At 33.6% G+C, this 19,823-nt stretch overlaps 1 protein-coding gene across 2 annotated transcripts in view; it reads right to left on the bottom strand.

Moving 5' to 3' along the window:
- The window catches only part of LOC126775758 (uncharacterized), a 508,990-nt gene extending 490,446 nt beyond the window's left edge, over positions 1 to 18,544 (bottom strand). For both annotated transcript variants that reach the window (XM_050497841.1, XM_050497840.1), the window contains exon 1: positions 18,388 to 18,544. In XM_050497841.1, coding sequence (XP_050353798.1) covers positions 18,388 to 18,389 — 2 coding nt within the window. In that variant the 5' untranslated portion in view covers positions 18,390 to 18,544. The remainder of the gene's footprint in view (positions 1 to 18,387) is intronic.
- Between the last annotated feature and the right edge of the window lie 1,279 nt (positions 18,545 to 19,823).

The raw sequence follows: 19,823 nt of genomic DNA on the forward strand, positions 1-19,823 counted from the left end.
GTTTTACTTAACCTGTATAAACCTAATCAAATAAAGTAACACGTACGACGTAAGAGTATTTTCTAGACTTACAACTCAGTAAAAAAATATATTTAAGGAATATGTTCTACAAATTCAATTATATATTAATGGTAGGCGGGACAATTGATTGAACAGGAATAAGTGCTCTCTATAGATGTTTATCATGTTTCATTTCGTTCCATACTTTTATTAATTTTTTTAATGCGTTAGATAGATGTTATATATAAAAATATAATTACCTTACCTATTAATAATATTACGTGTGGATCAACCAGCTCTTTTTTTCCACTGGAAAAACGCATATACGCGTTTCCCCCACTTGAAGTGGGGGGGTATGTGGGGCTCGCCGCCGCTGAAGGCGCCGAAATACCCACCGAAAAACCAGCGGTACCCACACCGTCTTTTCAGGGGACGCCACGGGATCGCTTGCGCATACTACCGTGACGTCCCGACGGTAGGCCCGCCTCTGCAGGCCTCCAGATTCTAAGGGGTTCTCGGGTTACAGACACCCCCTAGCCCCGGCGACATTTACGGCGGAAGGAGAAGGTTTGCATAGCGCCGACGTCTTCTCCCCGGTCTTCTTCGGCGAAGCGGGTCAGCGAAAGCACTGTTCTCACGCTCCCGCTCCGCGGCCTCCTTCTGCGACATGACGTTTTCGCAGAAAGGGACCATCTCCTTCCAGCCCCTCTCACTACCGATCATGGCGCTTATCACGCTCGGCAGCGAGAGCCCCTGAGAGCGCTGAGGCCCCCATGCAGCACACTCAATCAGGGTGTGACGCGCCGTGTCCGAAGGCGCGCCGCACTCGTGGCAGGAGGGAGTGACCTCCAGCCTCGCTATCCGGTGCAGATACCTACCGAAGCAACCGTGCCCGGTAAGTACCTGCGTCAGCCTGAATGTGAGTGTGCCGTGACTTCGTTCCACCCAGCGACTCAAGTGGGGGCGGACCGCCTCCACTGTCGCCAGGCCTGCCGAGGGGGACCCCGGGTCCTCCTCCCACCTGCGAATCAAGGCTCGCTGGGCTAGAGCCCTGACTCGCTCCACCTCCGCCAATCCTGGACGGTCGCCACTCGACCTCGCTTCCACCCGGAACCGGTACACTTCCGCAAGCACCTCTGCCTGGAGTTCCCAAGGCGGATCGCTCGCGAGAAGTGTCGCTGCCGTCCATGACACTGTACGGTAACCACGTATCGCTCTCACCGACTCTCTGTGGTCTCCAAACTCCATGCCATGGAGCGCACCACACCAGCGTATAATCGCCGGCAAGGTGTTTCCGGCCCTCCTACGTTGAGTAGAAGGTGGCCCAAGGCGGCAGCGGCGTTGATGAGCTTCGGGCTGAGTTAGACAAAATGCTGCCCGAAGCTCCATCTTCCATCCAGAATCAGGCCCAGATACCTCATCTGGGCCTGCACCTTAATCACCGTTCCCTGGACGGTGATAGACGCTCTTTGAGGGGGACCTCGACGTGGACCGTGGAATAGGAGGGCCTCCGTTTTTGTTACAGAGACCCTCAAGCCCAGCATCCTGATTCGATCCATCGTGAGCGACACTCCGACCTCAGCCAGGCGGGCTGCCTCCTGAAAAGTACGTCCCGTCGCCGTGATGAGGGTGTCGTCCGCGTAGCACAGCACCCCCATCCCGGGAAGGACGGGTGCCCGCAGGAACCAGTCAAAGCCAACGTTCCACAGGATTGGGCCGAGAACCGACCCCTGTGGAACGCCGCAGCCTACTCGACGCCGGACAAGTCGCCCATCGCCCCCCTCCCAGAGGACCACCCGATCCTGGAGGTATGCCCCTAACAGCCTTCTGAGATAGGAAGGCACCCCGTGATATCGAAGCGCCTCCCTTATTGTCCCGAAAGGAAGACTATTGAAGGCGTTCGCCACGTCCAGCGATACCGCCAGGACCACGTCCCCTCGGGCCACCGCCTCCATGGTCCGGGTCTTCAGGGTGTTCAGGGCGTCGATAGTTGATCGACCCGCCCTGAACCCGAACTGAGCCTCTGAAAGACCCGGTCCCACCTCCTCGAGGTGCTGAACAAGACGGGCAGCGATAATCTTCTCGAAGAGTTTGCCCGTCTCATTCAGCAGGGATCAACCAGCTCTAACCTAACTTATTGAGGTAAAATTTTGGTTTAGAAGCAGGTGACAATACACGACTTTATTCGTTTTAGAATATAAATGAAATTAAAGTATGATTTAACCTTTTTTTTGCCGGTAATTAGTTTTCATTATGTACTTTTAACAACTCAATTACTGGTACAATGCCTGAGGCTGAATTGAACTGCTACCTGTATTCTCGGTGATAAATTTAACCAACATGTACCTAAAGTTTTACTTCCATAACTTTTTGCATAATTCGAACGCGAAGCGGTGTGTCTATTAACGCTAACGCTAAAAACTATGAATCAAAGATCTCTATTTAGTATTATTGTATTCCAGTTAGAAAGGAGTGAGCCAGTGAAATTGCCGCAAAAGGACTTATTATCTTAGTTCCTAAGGTACCACCAACCTTGGTAAGTTATAACAGCATCAACGCTTTCGGACGGTGGTAACTACTATCAGGTAGCCCAATTGCCAGTCCGGCTATTATTATAAAAAATAACAAAACAAAATCGCCATTCAATCAGCTTTACTATATTTTTTACTTTGAGATGTGCCGTTAATATTTTTCCTGTTTCTTAAGTGAATGTCAATAATTTTATGGTACGAGTATTTCTGTTCTTAACTCGTCAAATGTTTTGATTTCAGCTTATTCTTGCCACAGCAGTTAATGTTTAATGTTCGGGTTAAAGAAACTTTATTTCTCATTAAGAATCATATAATGTTCTGTACTTTTAGATCTTTTAACCTATATAGTTAACTTACAATGTTACCTATCTTTATACAAATCATAACGTTACTTAATCAAGTACAGATAAAAAAATTACAAACAAGATAAATAAAAAATAACGCGATCATTATGTTTTTTTTTACAATTCTTTTTATTCTTCATTAATTATAAATCACAATTTTGAAATTCATTATATAATATAAAATGTAAATGGTGTCAGATGTAAAATCTAATTCAGATGATTCGACTACAGATAAGTTAATTAACAATTTTTCCAACATTACGAATTTAGGAATATTACAGGCAATGATATTGAGAGGAGATATTGTTTTTTAATTAATCAAATAAAAATTTATTTACCAATGCTCTAGAACTAAGATTAAAATAAAAACAAAATACGCATTACTTTAGAAAAAACACGCCGTCTAAAAGATAATTGTATCGATTGTAAAAAAACTGACTGCAAGCAACAACCCTGAATTGTAATTAAGTAATAGTTTTTAAATTTCATTAAAACAGACTTGCAATGTCACTCACAGGATTCCAATTATAGTTTAACTATTCTATTAAATTATTTCTAGTCAAAATATATAAACTACGTGAATATAATGACTAATACAAGTGAGCTGTAATATCATAACTAAACATTAGACTCATAAGGAGCCGATGGCCCGATGATTAGAGAAGTCAAATCTTAGCCGAATTTTGCCAGTTCAAGCAAGAAAGAAAGCGCCTGAATTATCATGTATTTAATTTTTGTTTATAATTCATCTCAAGTTCTGTGGTAAGTGAAAATATCGTAAGGAAACCTGTCATGTATCCTGCCATGTATCAATGTGCCACAGCATATTGAATCAACGTCATAGACATACTCCATAAAAACCTGTCAAAACTCAAAAGAAGCGGAAGCCTTAGCACAAATGTAGAACATTTATAGGCATTATTTGTAAACATATATAAATATTAAAATCTTTAGTATGACAGAGCGTGACGTAAGCCTTGATATGATCAAATTATAAATACATTATTTATTTGTTTTAATATATTTATTAAAACAGATTTAGAGAAATTTAGAATTATATATTATAGTTACAGTTTTTTTGTCACATCTGTTTGCGTCCGCCAATGCAATTACTGTGTTATTCAGTTGCATTCCCATTACCTTTTCATTTACTGTATTGAAACGGACTGTAAGTTAAAACCTTGTTTTTATACAATTAAATAGTCATTTTTTTATTATTTATCGTTTGCATTACGATAACTAACGATATTTTTTTATTGTTATCTCCTAATTTCGTGTGCTAAAACAAAGGCTGTTATAATTGTTATTCCAAGAAGTACACCATACCTCAAAATCATTAAAAATTAAAATATACATTACTCAAAAAAGCTTATATTTATAAGATATTTTAAATTATCATTTAATAATATTAAATTAAATTTATCAACCGTTTGTAATGTAGATTCTACCGAGAAGAACCGACAAGAAACTTGACAGTTACACTTTTACGACACTTAAATTACTTATAAGGTATGTTATTTAAACACGATTAAATTATTTCTTACAGTACAGTAACAGCCTGTTAATGTCCCACTGCTGGGGTAAAGCCTCCTCTCCATTTTGAGGAGAAGGTTAGAAGCTTAGTCCACCACCCTGCTCCAATGCGGTTTGGTCAAATACACGTGTCAGAATTTCAATGAAATTAGACACATGCAGGTTTCCTCACGATGTTTTCCTTCATATTATATATGCATCAATTGTAATCAAAAATTAAGCACATGAATATTCAGTGGTGCTTGCCCGAATTTGAACCCACGATCATCGGTTAAGGTTCACGCGTTCTAACCACTAGGCCATATCGGCTCTTAAATTATTTCTTATCCAGCTTAAAATCAGCGAATGCTAATTCCAAGGTTTTTTCTCTTGTATCAAGTAAAAAAAACACATTGAAGCGGATCAATGTTTTTTTTTAACATGCATTTTAATTAATTCATTGGCAAAGCTAAGAGTATTTGAGGAATTATTATTAGAGATTATTTTTTTAGGGAATCGGATATGGTGTGTTTTAATTTGTCTTGATAAATATAGAGTAACAATTTGAAAATATCGGACTTGTAGGGTAAAGCTCTTCTCCTTTAAAGAAAAAGAATTGAAATCTAATCCACCACGCTGCTCTAATATGGGTTGCTGGATGATGGTGGAATTAAGGGTAAAAAAACACTTATACAATTTTTCACTCTTATTATGAGTAACTTCATTTGTCTGTCGCAGTTATTAGTAAAAAATTATCATAAAGAAGTTTGTAAGTTCCGTTTTCTAGTACAATTAAGGTAGTCGGTAGTAGTGGAGTTAAAATTAGAGCATTCAACTATAAATGTTCTTACTTATAACCATATCTTAGTACTTAGTACTGGCAACTGTTAGTGTTGTCAGTACTAATAATTTAGATAAATGTTTGCAATATAAAATAGTCTTTAAAAATTTCACGTAATAACTTATCGTACAATGTTTTTCCCTTTCTGTCATTATTAATTACATATTCAAAAGAAGAAGACACGACATTATATAACTAACGTAATCTGTTACTGGAGATCATTTTCTGTTTATATATATATATATATATATATATATATATATATATATATATATCAAGCATTATCAGGTTAAAGTTATAATTATTTAAAGAATATTATTATTTAACAATTTTTTTCTCCCTCTTTTTCGTTTAAGATAGTCTCCAAAACAGCATCTCCAACTTAGTCGGATATTCTTGCTCAACGAACTTCCTTGTCAATTGGAATGGTTCAAATTATTTATTGCAGCGAATAAATAAGATTGAACAATTTATTTAGGAGTACAGTATTTTAAAGAAAGGGTTTTACTCAACGCTGCAAAATATTCCCTCAGCAAACTTGGAAGTGTCCTTAGAAAAACTTCAGCGGGTGCATTTGCAACTTATTCAGGAATCCAGGCGAAAATGTTGCTGTTTTTTCAATGAAAATCTTCTAAAGTGGATGCTTCTTTTTTACAAAGTATGTTTAAAGAAATATATTTCTATACTTTAGTTATATATATATATAAGTTATATTTTTTCTATAAAATCAATATTGTATAATCTGCACAATCTAATGTATATTATATTCTTTTAATAAAATTAAAAACTAATTTAATAAAAAAAAGCGATTATATTACAGTTAATGATTTGTCATGATTTTGCTCATTATTTTATATCCCTGATTCTTTTGATATCAACATCATATCATATTGTGAAATGATAAAACTAAGCAGCTTGTGTATGTCCCGCTAGACTAAGACCTTCAGGCTCTTTAAAGAGAAGATTTAGAGCTTATTCCACCAAGCTCGAATGCGGCTTAGTGGATACACATGTGGCTGAATTTAACTGAAATAAGACATCTGCAGGTTTCCTGACGATTTACCACTTCGCCACCAAGTATGAGATGAATTGTAAACACAAATTACGAAACTGTTAACACATTCAGTGGTGCTTGCCGGGGTACCCGCGAGCTTCACTTAAGCTTGACACGTTCTAAACACTAGGCAAGGCTTTGAAATCATACGATAACTAAAAAATATAATAGTCAGTCATTGTAAGTTACCTAGTATGATGACCGCTTCCTTATTGGATAACTCAGTTAGTTTTTTAGAGCACGACAAGGTATTTCAAAATTTACACACTTTTTCATTCGCCAGTATTAACGACATAGGAAGCTATAACTGTTTAACGATGATGTTGACTTCAAAATACATTTTCGGCCGTGCGATGTGCGATATGCGATAGCTGATCCCGATTGTATTCGAAATTCAATGATTATCCGAAAACCGCTGACGAACATTTGGAAGAAGTGAAGATAAAAGGCAGAAAATGTTATTTATATTCATTCAACGTCCCGCCATTGTGGGAGGTAAACCCTAGTCTTGAGATTCATGACCCAACAAATAACTTGGAAGTTTGAAAACTTCGGAGCAACACGAACGACCCGCGTACTATGAAAAATTACCTAGAGAAAACGAAGTTTTAGGATCAATTATTAAAAGGGCCTAATAAAGAATCTTAGGTTATTACAGAAATTCGATCATGATTGAATTTTTAGTGATCGAAGCTGATAACACTAATGCTCGTATACCAAACTAACTACCAAACAACGAACAAAATCGGTTGACGAACAGAAGTAAAAAAGTACTTAACTTTTTGTCTTTGCCTTTATATATATTAATAGACAACGAGAATTTACCAATGTAACAAAAAATTACGAGGTATTTATTGTCTTTATTTCATCACTATTATTCATAGTTATTTTATATTATTGTTACAATATTTTTTGACAATTGACATTGCGAAGATTCCAATTCAAAAAACAAACAATAGTACCTACTAGAACTAATCACGAGGTAATTATGATAGGTAATATAAGTCACTGATGAAATTCACTCGATGTCATTCCGATACTTATAACCCCAGACAAACTAACATTTAAAATAAATACGTAATGGTTATTTTGTATACATATTTATTTATATTATTACGTATACATTTATATAATATTCAACAATATATAGATATTTTTTACTTAACTAATGATTGAATCACTATTAGTCACTGTCATATTTAACTATACACGCACTGATTAAGTGTTTTCTTCTGTATCGCCTTGGGATATTTAAATAATATTGTCTAATACTACTACGGTTTGCCAGTGGGATCGTGTATGTTGCCGTTTAAACAGATGGAGAGAATATAATAGGAAGTCGAATATGTCAATAGTATAACAAGTAAACGCAATATTTTTTTATTAATAATAAAAATGGTTTTGCTATAATAATAATTAATTAACCCGGAGTTATATATAAAAACGAATGTTGGTGGCAACGGTTGGTGGTGATATTGATATATCTCTTCGACACTGTTTGACCAACTATTGAGATATATATAGATATTTTTTTTATGGAGAGGTTTTTATACTATACAATTTGTACGCTATACATTTTGTGCACTAGATGGCGCTGGTCCCCATGACAATTTGTATATATACAGAATTACAAAGGCAGGACAATGTCTACCGGTTTTGCTAATGTAATTATTATGCGCAAACGTTTTTCCTCTTTTAACTTAAGTATTTAGTAACATAATAATAGTACCATTTATTTTCCGTTAACGATTTCTCATAACGGAAATAAATTCATATAAGTAAATTGTTTTATTTTACTTTTTGATACTTTACTCCTTTTTTGCTATAATCAATCAACCCATTGCAGGCATCTTTAAGTATACTTTTAATGATACACATAATATAGTCTGACATACTTTTTGTGTCACGATAAATATTTTTATAAAATGCTTATTTCATTAATTAAAAGTAATGCTTAAAAATATTTTTTTATTTGTTAAAAAGAACCCGCCGATAACAATTTTTAAAATTTGAATCATCATATTTTTGGAATAAAATTTCTTTGGGGGCTATGAGAGTAAAATTTCAACCTCGAATTTAAGTTTAGCGTTTTCTTATAATAACATTTCAATGTGAAATATATTTGTCGCTGTATCATTCCAATCATAGGAGTAAAAACTAATACACAAATTTGGCAGCATAGTCGCTATCGGAATTTTGTAGTAAAATCAATTTGGATATTGTAGTTAAGTGGAAGTTTTCTATTATAAATAAAGCTATACCTATTCACCAAGAAAAGTTTATAGTGCATAATATAGCATAACTATAAGCAAATCGCATTGAATAAATAAATCTAATAGTCTAAGATACGCTATTAGAAGTATGTACCCTTATGTATTATTTAATCATGACAAAGCTTATATGTTAGATAATATGTACATTGATAAAACTCAAATACACATAAAAAAATGACTGACCAACACTGTTCCGTAACAGCCTGTGAATATCCCACTGCTGGGTTGAAGGCCTCCTCTCCCTTTCTGAGGAGCTCGAAACCTTGAGCTTATTCCACCACGCTGCTCCAGTGCAGATTGGTGGATAATTTCATGTGCCATAATTTCAGTGAAATTAGACACATGCAGATTTCCTCACGATGTTTTCCTTCACCGTCAAGCACGACATGAATTATAATCCCAAATTAAGCACATGAAAATTCAGTGGTGCTTACCCGGGTTTGAACCCACGATCATCGGTTAAGATTCACGCGTTCTTACCACTAGGCTATCGCGGCTTTTTAACAATACTGTTAATTAGTATTAAATTTAATTCATTTTTTTTTATCAACTTCCTTCATTTGTTATTAATGAAAATCAAACATTAGTCGAGATAATTTTACACAAGCAATTGGAAAAATATAAGTTGTCTACTTACTCCTTAGCACAACTATGTACTTGCAAGGTGCAAAAAGGTAAACAGTCGTCATAAATATCCCCTCATCTGTTATTTATTTGTTTTTTTTTTTATGAAATGAAAGATTATTTTGTTCCCTATTCAACAGTACTAGGTTGTCTTGTCAAAAGTGTGGTACATCCATGGTATTCACGCTTCTCAGTCACCCTCCTGCTCGAGTTTAAGCATTTTAAAAATTTAGATTGTAGTCATCCATTTCTTTCATGACAATCCGAATAACATGTATAACGGAGAGTCTTATCCATAGCAACGTGAATGACATACATCAAATATACGACATTTATAATTTATATAAAAATAAAACTTAGTTGGCTTTTGTCTGTTTATTTACTTATATGCACTATGTGCTATAAGCATGCAAGTGAAGTAGCACTTAGTTAAGTATTTACATAACTTACGATCGGATGTATTTTGGGTAAAGTTTGTTGGCCGTCCATGAATAAATTGATAGATAAACTAAAGTCACTAGCTTCCGCGCGCGGCTACCCCACATGTAAAGGTAGGGGGCAGGTGTTAGATAGCCTATTCATTACGTCAGGGTATGAGGTGTCTCTGTTAAAATTTCGTCTAAATCCATTTAGTAGATTTTGCCTGACAGAGATATAATTACTCATCTATCCTCACGAACTTTCCTGTTTATGATATTAGTAAAATTCATTATTATTTTGATTATGAAAATTCAGCCAAAAAAAATATTTTAAGATAGCCTAAAAAATGCTTCTGATGGTATAGGCTTTTTGCCCTGATCATTAGCTCTGCAAGACGTATAAGTTATTCCTCACACCGCCAGTGTTTTTAACCTAGAGTTTTAAGATGTTGTAACCACAGTGTCTGTCATCAGACTGGTTCCACATCTTTCACATCAAAACACAGCAATATGAAGTATGGATGTTTGGCATTTAAAAAATTCATGAGTCCACAGACGGCCGTACCGAGAACATGTTGCCCTCAAGCGCTTTTGTGCCGCTACTAAAAATATACCAAAACAAAGATCACCAGAATTTGATATCTCAATAAGATTAAGTACATATATTCGTATTTCATTTTCTACTAGCTATGTCTCGTTACATTAAGGTTATGCCAGTTTCATACATACGATAATAAGTCGCCTGCCTTTTTTCCAAATTAATCGTCGTTTATGGTTACTGTTCCGTTCCTTTATCTTTTTCTTATATTTTTATGGAATTTTGACAGAATAAGCGTCCGTGCCCTTTTAATTATTGCCTGTTTAATAAAACAACTGTAAGCATTAACTATAATTACCCATTTGGGTGCAAAACCTTTAATCAGGGAACTCCACATTTCTGATTCATTCCTCTCGACTCCAGTAAGCGCTTCTATCACGGTCAAGTTTCTGCGACGTAATGCCATTTTGATAATGTAATGCCTTATCTGCTCTTTAGGCTTTGCAAGAGAGCTTTGACTAAATACATACATCATTTTTAATTAATAACTTTGAATGCGTTTCTTAGCTATCAGATTGGTTTTGTGTTCCAGAGATAAACACATCTAACTATACAGAATCTCCATCTTCATTCAAAAAGGAATAAAACCATTATAAGACCTTTGAAAAAATAATACAAAGGAAAAACAGCGTAAGGAATGCGGTGATTACTCTGGATGCTGACTGGTGCCGGATGGGAACGGGTGAAAATCGCTTGGCGCGAGATTATGATTGCCGCTATAACCGCGCAAATCGAGGCGAAACGCTAGTAAACATTGATGTTTGAACCGACTATATGACCTTGGTTTCGATTCAAACCCATAAAGTTGATTAGGTTGCCGGCCTCCAACGTCACGATGTAAGTTGGAACGATTTATCATTGAATTAGTATATAGCAGTCCTTATTATAAATGTAATAAGATCCTTTAATGTTTACATATACAAGCGCCCACTCAAGCTATCGCATTATACGCTACAATAAATCTTTTCGGACCGGTTTCAATATAGCTTGAAATAAGACAAGTAAAAGTTTTTTCTAATAGCTGCGATCAATATTACAATGAATGTCAATTAAAAATGAGTGATATTTATAATTTTATTTAATATTATTTATATGGCGTATTCATTATAACATAACTTGACTTATATTCGCATATTATGATGATGCAAATTATTGATGTGTGTAAAAATTAATAACTATTTTTAAAACAGTATGATAATTATTTGGTTTTAACGACTTTTGAAGGGAGCTTCAAGTGCCCTTGAGGATAGCTAAAATCTTTCTTAAACAGACCTAACAGGGCCTGAACTTACAATATAGCCTTTGATTTTTATTTCCGTCGTCAGTCAAAGGAAGTATGATACAATTAATTATAATTTTGTTACATGAGTATGTACATACACTTGTAGTACATAAATATTTACAGAATTTCATAAATTAAAGGACATAGTCTAAATTCGCTTAAGAATCAACAGACGTGTGACTTATACCATAATTATTAGATTATTTTGACCTTTATTCCATTTACTAGAATTTAATAATCACTACATAGTGATAAAAAATAAATAGACATTTCATTAACACGCTATTCTCCATTTCAAGCATCTTTACTTTGTTAAAATCATTCATTTTTGTTTTGTCATAGTGAGATTTGTTTTTGTGTTTTTCTGATTTTCTTTTTTATACAATCAGGTTGTAACAATGGTGTTTGTTTTCTGCAAATCTCGATTTACCTATTATGATTTATGGACTTTGTGAACGCTGATCGACAACCTATGCTTGACAAGGTTTTTGCATAAATTGTGATTGAACTAGTTGTAATTAGATGGTCTTGCAAGACCAACGAAAAGTTCGCTGCAAACAGCAATGGCCTACTATTATGAACTTTAGGTCCAAATAGTAAGAATATAAGGATGTCTAGGTGTTTATAATTCGAATATAAGAGTGTTTTATGGGTGTTGGTTCGCTGGCGAACTTTGTATGGACGATGGACTGTAATTTTTGCAATAGATATTTTCAATAATATATATATGTTATTATATATGTTATTTTATATTGGAAAGAAAAATAAAGTACATTTAACATAGAAATTCGCAGCAATTGAGTTAATATTCAAAGTATATACTTTAACTGTTTTAAACGCATCATAAAAAAATGCAAATAAATATCAGAAGATGCAACGCGGATGTTATACATATAATGTACAGTTGATAATGCATCTCATTTAAAACTTTAGTTAATACGTGTCAATAGGTCTCCGCTAAAAGTTTTACAACAAAAAAATATTTCGTGTATTTTTTATTTTAAATATATTTTTCATATTTCATTGTGATAAATTATCTTTATAAAATTAGTTTTAAGAATTTTTGAAGTTTACTTATTATAATTATTTATAGAATTACTATTTTTTATTTGAGTAAAAAAATATAAAGTTTGCCTAAATGACATATGTTATAGTTACAGTTTATAGTTACACACGACATCAAAGAAACGCTTAAGTTAAGAAGGCTTAACAATTTCCTATGGTTCAATTTCCTTATTAGGCCCAGATCGATATCGGCGATGGTTCATGTTATTAAAAAATTCTATGGCTGGTCTGAAGCAGCCCTTACAACGAAATAATAGGTAGACTTGTTAGTGATAGCCAACATAGATGTATGAAGCATTAGATCTAGACAACATGATTAAAATCCTTTTGCCAAGGAGACTACGTGTCTTGCATTACGGTGTGGTGTGTTTTAATTATCCGCGTGTTGTCTGAGTGTGCACTTCAAAGCCGAGTACACACTCAACCTCGCTACGCGGTTTACGAAGCTTCAAGTATTTTTTTATGATTCTGAGGCTTTTCTTTAGAATTGTTTTTATTAAATGATATAATTGACGCTTTTCTATAAATTAAAATTTTGCAGAATATATTATATTGCCAATCGGTGTTTCAAACATTTCGTAAATTTATAATACCCGGGGTAAAAATAATGGTTTATTCTCTTTTAAAATCGGAATATCGGAAAATCGGAATAATCGGAAATATGCACGAAGCGAACGCACCCAAACCTAAACACACGTTGAACCTACAACTATTAAAGCAACGCCAATTGTAACGACCACAGCGACAACAATAAGAAGAAAGAGTAATATCCTGTGACATTATCCTGGAACATTATTCACACACGCCCATCTGATCCCAAACTAAGCAGAGCTTGTGCTATGGAAACCAGACAACTGATATACTACATATACTATTTTTCTTTTGTAAATGCATACTTATATAAATAATTACACCCAGACTCAACATAGACAAACAGACATGTTCTTGCACACAAAATGTCTATCCTGGGTGGAAATCGAACCCACAACCTTCGGCGTGAAAGGTATCTACCAACCACGCCAACCAGCTCGTCAAACAAAAGCAACAAAAATAAAAAAGTTCTAAGAGTTTTCCGTAGTTGACAAACTCTGTTTACAATATCAAACGTCAAGGAGACCATCCTCCTTATAAAAACATATTTATATATGCACGTATCTAAGTAAATATTTCATAATAAAGGTGTTCCTTGTCAAATGTCCGCGTTAGTGATTATTTTCGTACTGCGAAGTGTTCACTTTGAGTGGTAAGCATACAAAAGAATACTATGCGGGCTCGCACTACTGAAGTTTTATTTCTAATCGAGATATTCATATTATTTTATTCAATATCGAATAAAAATGTTACAGAAATTTCACAAACGATGACAAATAAGAACTATTTTTTTATTCTTACCATTCTTTGTGCTTTAGATGTCATTAGAGCAAGAAAAATACATTTTATATTAAAAGCTCACAAAATATATAAAATATTCACGATGAGGTTCTTATCAATCGATATTAAATCATAAATAAAACAAAAGAGAAAAAAAATTAACTAGCTGAAAAAATAGAAAAAGATAATCAGTTCATTTGTTGGCAATTTATTCAAAATATTTTAAGACAATAAAATGTTTACAGAATAAAGCAAAAGATTACGCAATATGTTGATTGTCAAAGGCACTTTAGAAGAAGAAGAATTTAAATCATTATTTCTTATATTGGAAACCAAAAAAATAAACTTAATAAATAAGGGAATATAATATTATTCCAGAATATTTTATAAGACTTACAGCTCTCGTAATATTCAAAAACAATAATATGACAATCATTTATAATTAAGAATATGAATACTATGTTTGTCAGTGTACACTAAGCATTATTAAAGAAGCGTAATGTATAGGGAGAATGCACAATGTACATGCAATATGATTTTGTACTTTCTCTGTGAACATTATTCTACTTTGTTGTCATTCTTATCTGATTAGTATAAAAGCACTTAATTATTGATACCCGTGCAGAGCCGGTAAATGAGGGTTTTATCATAAAATTATATTTTATTTGAAATACTTAAATATCTTATGTTAAAATTATTTAATACACTTAGTAGCAGTAATTTTATTGTAGCTTTTCAATACTTTTTTATAATTTATTTAAAATTACTATTCACAAGTGGCTGTATGGTTATTACATTCGCCTGTTCCATGAGGCAACAATAAAACAAAACAAGGTAAGATGATTGAAGGGATGATGACAAATATCGACCCACTACAAAGTATAAGCACACACCCTAAAAAAAGGGTTCGCAATGAGTCTCAAAGATATCTCTCAATATGCAAAATTCGTTCAACAGCTCGTCGTACCTATAACAGTAAACAGATGTTTATGATATGCCATGAAGAGCAAGTTTATCTAATGGCTATATACCATTATAGTGTTCATATTGCAGAGATATTGTAAAAAAAATTTGCATGGAATTTTATAATATAATATATGACACGAATGACAGTTAAATTGTATTTTATTAGACATTTAGTTTTCAGACATTATGAATCAATGGGTATTTTGGGAATTTGTAATGACTTTTACGACACGGTCACTAATTGGTCAGCTTCTAATGTCACTTTTGGTACCGTCAAAGATTCGACCAATCAAAGCGCGCGAAGCTATTACATCCTAGTCTTGGTAATTGCCTATATTGATAGTAATTTGAAAATAAATTATATTCTAACTAAAATTAGCTCATAATATTGCATAAAATGAACCGTTAACAACATTCCATGCAATTATAACATGCCTAGTGAAATTATAATATCACGGCTTTATAACCCTGCGACATTTATAGTTTATTAATGAAAGAGAAAGGCTATATTTCCATCAGCGTTCAATGACATTAATTCTTTGTTTCATGAAACGTAATACGTTTGACGGGCCGGTTGGCATGGTTGGTAGATCCTTTCACCGAAGGTTGTGGGTTCGATTCCCACCAAAGAAAGACATTTGTGTGCATGAACATGTCTGTTTGTCCTAAGTCTGGATGTAATTATCTATATAAGTATGTATTTACAAAAGAAAAGTAGTATATGTAGTATATCAGTTGTCTGGTTTTCATAGTACAAGCTCTGCTTAGTTTGAGATCAGATAGCCGTGTGTGAATAATGTCCCAGGATATTATTATTATTACATTATACTTTTGACATTTTTATAGTTTTACGAACATTAATGTGCGCCCGGTAACAATTAATCCACCAGAAACATATCGGGAACCATCTGAGTCATTGAGAAACCTGATTTAGCTCTGCTCTCTTAGCCCTTTGGTCACGGCGCAAATTTAGTTCCACGAAAAGAAATAGACTACACAGATCACGGAACGTTCACATTTTAAGTACAAAAATGACGAACATTTATGCTTACAAATCTTTATTTACAATTTAACTCTTTCAAATTCCTAAAAAATGAAACGCCACCCTGTCTAGTTACATAATTTAGCCTAAACTCCGATTTAATCTTCTACTGAACCCCAAAGAGGCTACACTACTGAGCCGATTTTGATAAAATTTGGTATAAAGTAAGCTTGAAGGATATAATATTTTTTTATACCTACAAAACTAGTTCTTTATATTTATAGATTATGTGATTATATATAAATACTGTCATTTTAGTCACGATCACAGCTTGTTCAGTATTTTGAATAAGAGCGTGACCACGGCCGATTTAAATGTCAAACCGTCGTAAAAAGTGTGATAGCAATTAAATCCGAGTTACTTATATATCAATATGAATATACATTGTATTTATATATAATGTACAATATTTTGTATAGGCACTGTATTTTAATTGATTGCTGAGTAATATGAATTAAAAAACAACAAGGTTATCGCCCTTAATAGTACGCCATTTAAAGGAGTAAGGTATATCGCATATTGCGTCTGGAAACCCTTTTAATGCAAACTGCTTGTAATATTTTTGTTTTATTGTAGTTCTACCCTATTATTACCAATTTATCACTCCATGAGCAAACTTGTCAAGTCATCGGCTCGCTGAAGCGTGAACTTGATGTTAAAGCAAGAAAATACTTGATCGTAAATAGATCACGATTCGACACAAAGGAACCCAGTTGTCTAATACATAGACGCAATACAAAAAAAAATTAAAAATAAGAAGCATTCTTGAAATTCAAATAAATGCGAAAGACGTTAATTTTTTTAAATGCGATATAATCAGTGACATAATTTAGCAACAATAAAATAATTTTTTTTTGTTCACACCTAAAATACGGGTTTGATCTCCGATTTTCATATCTATAATATATTTAATAGTTTGATTTATTATGTTCCTTTATTATACATTGATTATAAGTACAAACCAATACTATTATATATTTTACTGTATGTCTGAAGCTTTAAATACCGTTACAAAAACATGCTATCCATTGTTATTGCCATATGAATGAAGTCCTCGCTCCACGAATGGTACTTTGACTGGAGAAAACCGCGAGAAATAATAAAACCAGCTATAAAAATTTGTTATCAAGTGTTTTATAACAATCACAATAAATTGGTTTTTGGCGCAATTTTATTTACGTCAGCTATCAACTTTCTATTTAAGGCACTTAATACAATATTCGTATGTATACTACAATGACTTTTATATGTTATTATATATAAACATATATATAAGGATTCGGTATATTTTATTCATTTTTTATTATTATTACATATAAAATCGAGTTACAATTGACATCATAACTGGTTTTCAAGATACGGAACACAAAAGAAATATTTACTACATGTATACTTAATACACATTAATCAAAACACACCAAAATACTTTAAAAAAAAAAAGAAATCGAATTGTTGGAAACTCCAAATGTGGAGATTTATCATTTTGAACTTAAAAAATTGGGCCCATTTATGTAGACATATATCAATTTACTGGTGGTAGAGCTTTGTGCAAGCTCATCTGGGTAGGTACCACCCACTCATCAGATATTCTACCGCAAAACAGCAGGTACTTGGTATTGTTGTGTTCCGGTTTGAAGGGTGAGTGAGCCAGGGTAATTACAGGCCCAAGAGACATAACATCTTAGTTCCCAAGGTTGGTGGCGCATTGGTGATGTAAGCGATGGTTTCTTACAACGCCAATGTCTATGAGCTCACCTGATGGTAAGTGGTCACCACGACCACTTACCATCAGGTGGCCCATAGGCTCGTCCGCCTTACTATTCTATAAAAAAATACAATTAACTTTTATTAAGTTAATATATAACCAAATATTTATACATCATTTGACAAGTGCATTAATCGATTGATACATACATTTATTGTCAGCGGTAAAACATTTCAAGGTCTGTACTTGACAAACTGATTTCCTTTATACAATCATGTGGTCGATGTTATTGTGTTTGTTTTTTTTAATTGTTTTTTAACGCAAAGCTAATATATACACATAAAAATACATTAAGCTTGAGGTGTAATACCTGATTTTTATATTTATAGATAAGTATGTAGTAATGTAGGTTATGTTTTTATTTTACTTTTTAAATATATTTTTAAATTGTGTTTCTTTTGTGATTTTGTTTATTTATATTTTGTTATTATATGCGAAAATAATAAATATAATGTGATTTAATTACAGTCCAGTTGATATGAAAAGAAAACATCACGCGAAATTTTAATTTATTCACTGTTATAATTATAAGAGAATATAATACATATTTATATTTCTTGTAATTTTTCACAAAATTATGAATACAAATATTTATAATCATTGTCAATAACAAGATATAAAACATATTGTAATAAAGTAGAGCGGTAGACGCATATAATTTTTTTTTTAAATATATAATATAAATCTGAGTATAACTTACATTTTGCTGACTTGCAAAGATGGCAAACCGGTTCTAAAACTATGCACAAAACACTCACAATTCACACTTGGGAATAAAAGAAACACTCGACATCGTAATGATTTCACTCGCGTACACAATCGAGAGACACAGAACACACGTCCTACAACAACGGCGGATGCCGGGGCACTGAAGCTGAATTCTACAAAACTATCTTAACGGCCAAAGGGTAAATAGTATTTTCAACCCTTAAGAGATTTTTCTTTGTATATAGCACCTCAAATATCACACTAAATGTATTACAGAATATATTTATGTTAATTAAATATTGGGCATAACTCTTTATGTTACAAATAACGCTGTAAAAAATCGGTAATCAAAAATACTGATACCTAACGTTAACATGAATGAATAAATATTTAATAATAATTATTAGTATTGTACAAAAGCGTATTTTTCCTATATATTTTTTATTACTGGACGATATTTGCCAAAAAATTATATTTTGATTTTTGATCAGTTTGATTGACAGAAAAGCAATTGCATCTACTTATAATGACATGACATGAAAACCTTGACCTATAATTTTAATATGTTTTGTTCTATTACTATTCAACTATAAGCAATTAAAACTAAAATGATCTGTTTTTGGTTAAGATTAGACCGACATGGTTCAGTAGCTAGAACAGGTGACAGATTCATCTCATGCACTGCGGTGAAAGAAACTGTGTATACACCAACTCACATTGCAAAGAGAATGCCTTTTCCCAGCAGTGGGATATTTAATAGTTGTTACTTTTATTCCATTAAAACAATGTCCCACTTGAAAGTGACCATTGGTAACATTATTATATTTCAAGTTAAACAAAACTATCTCGACCTTATTAAAAGAGGTAAACCTTGTTATAAGAAAGATCAATATATACTACCTCACTAGTTGCCCTGGAAGATAATACATTTAAATCAAACAAATTTACTAGTCGAAATTGAAATTATAATAAATAATTCCTCAAAAAAAAGTTGCACAATGAGTAAGTAATTTATCTGTTCATAGTTGAATTAAACTCAGGTCTTTGACTCTTCCTGAGTTTCTGAGTTATAATGTTAGTCACCTTGTGCCTTACTGTACTTACGCTGACTCACTCACCCTTCAAATCGGAACACAACGATATTAAGTACTGCTGTTTGGAAGTAGAATGTGTGATGAGTGACCTAACCAGGACAAAGTAAAAATAGTACAATTTTAGACATCATCATGATTTAAATACGTTTGCCTGCGACCACACGAGTGGGTTTATATGTGTGCTGATGGATGGGATATCGTATAACAATGTTGTTGTATGGCAGTTATAAGGGTGGTAAGTATTAGTAACTTGTTAAATACATATTTCAAAATGCATTGAATTGCAATTTTATACATTTATGTACAATTTTTGCGACGTAATGATTGGATAACT

The sequence above is a fragment of the Nymphalis io genome, chromosome 19 (assembly GCF_905147045.1).
Source record: "Nymphalis io chromosome 19, ilAglIoxx1.1, whole genome shotgun sequence".
Taxonomy (NCBI): domain Eukaryota; kingdom Metazoa; phylum Arthropoda; class Insecta; order Lepidoptera; family Nymphalidae; genus Nymphalis; species Nymphalis io.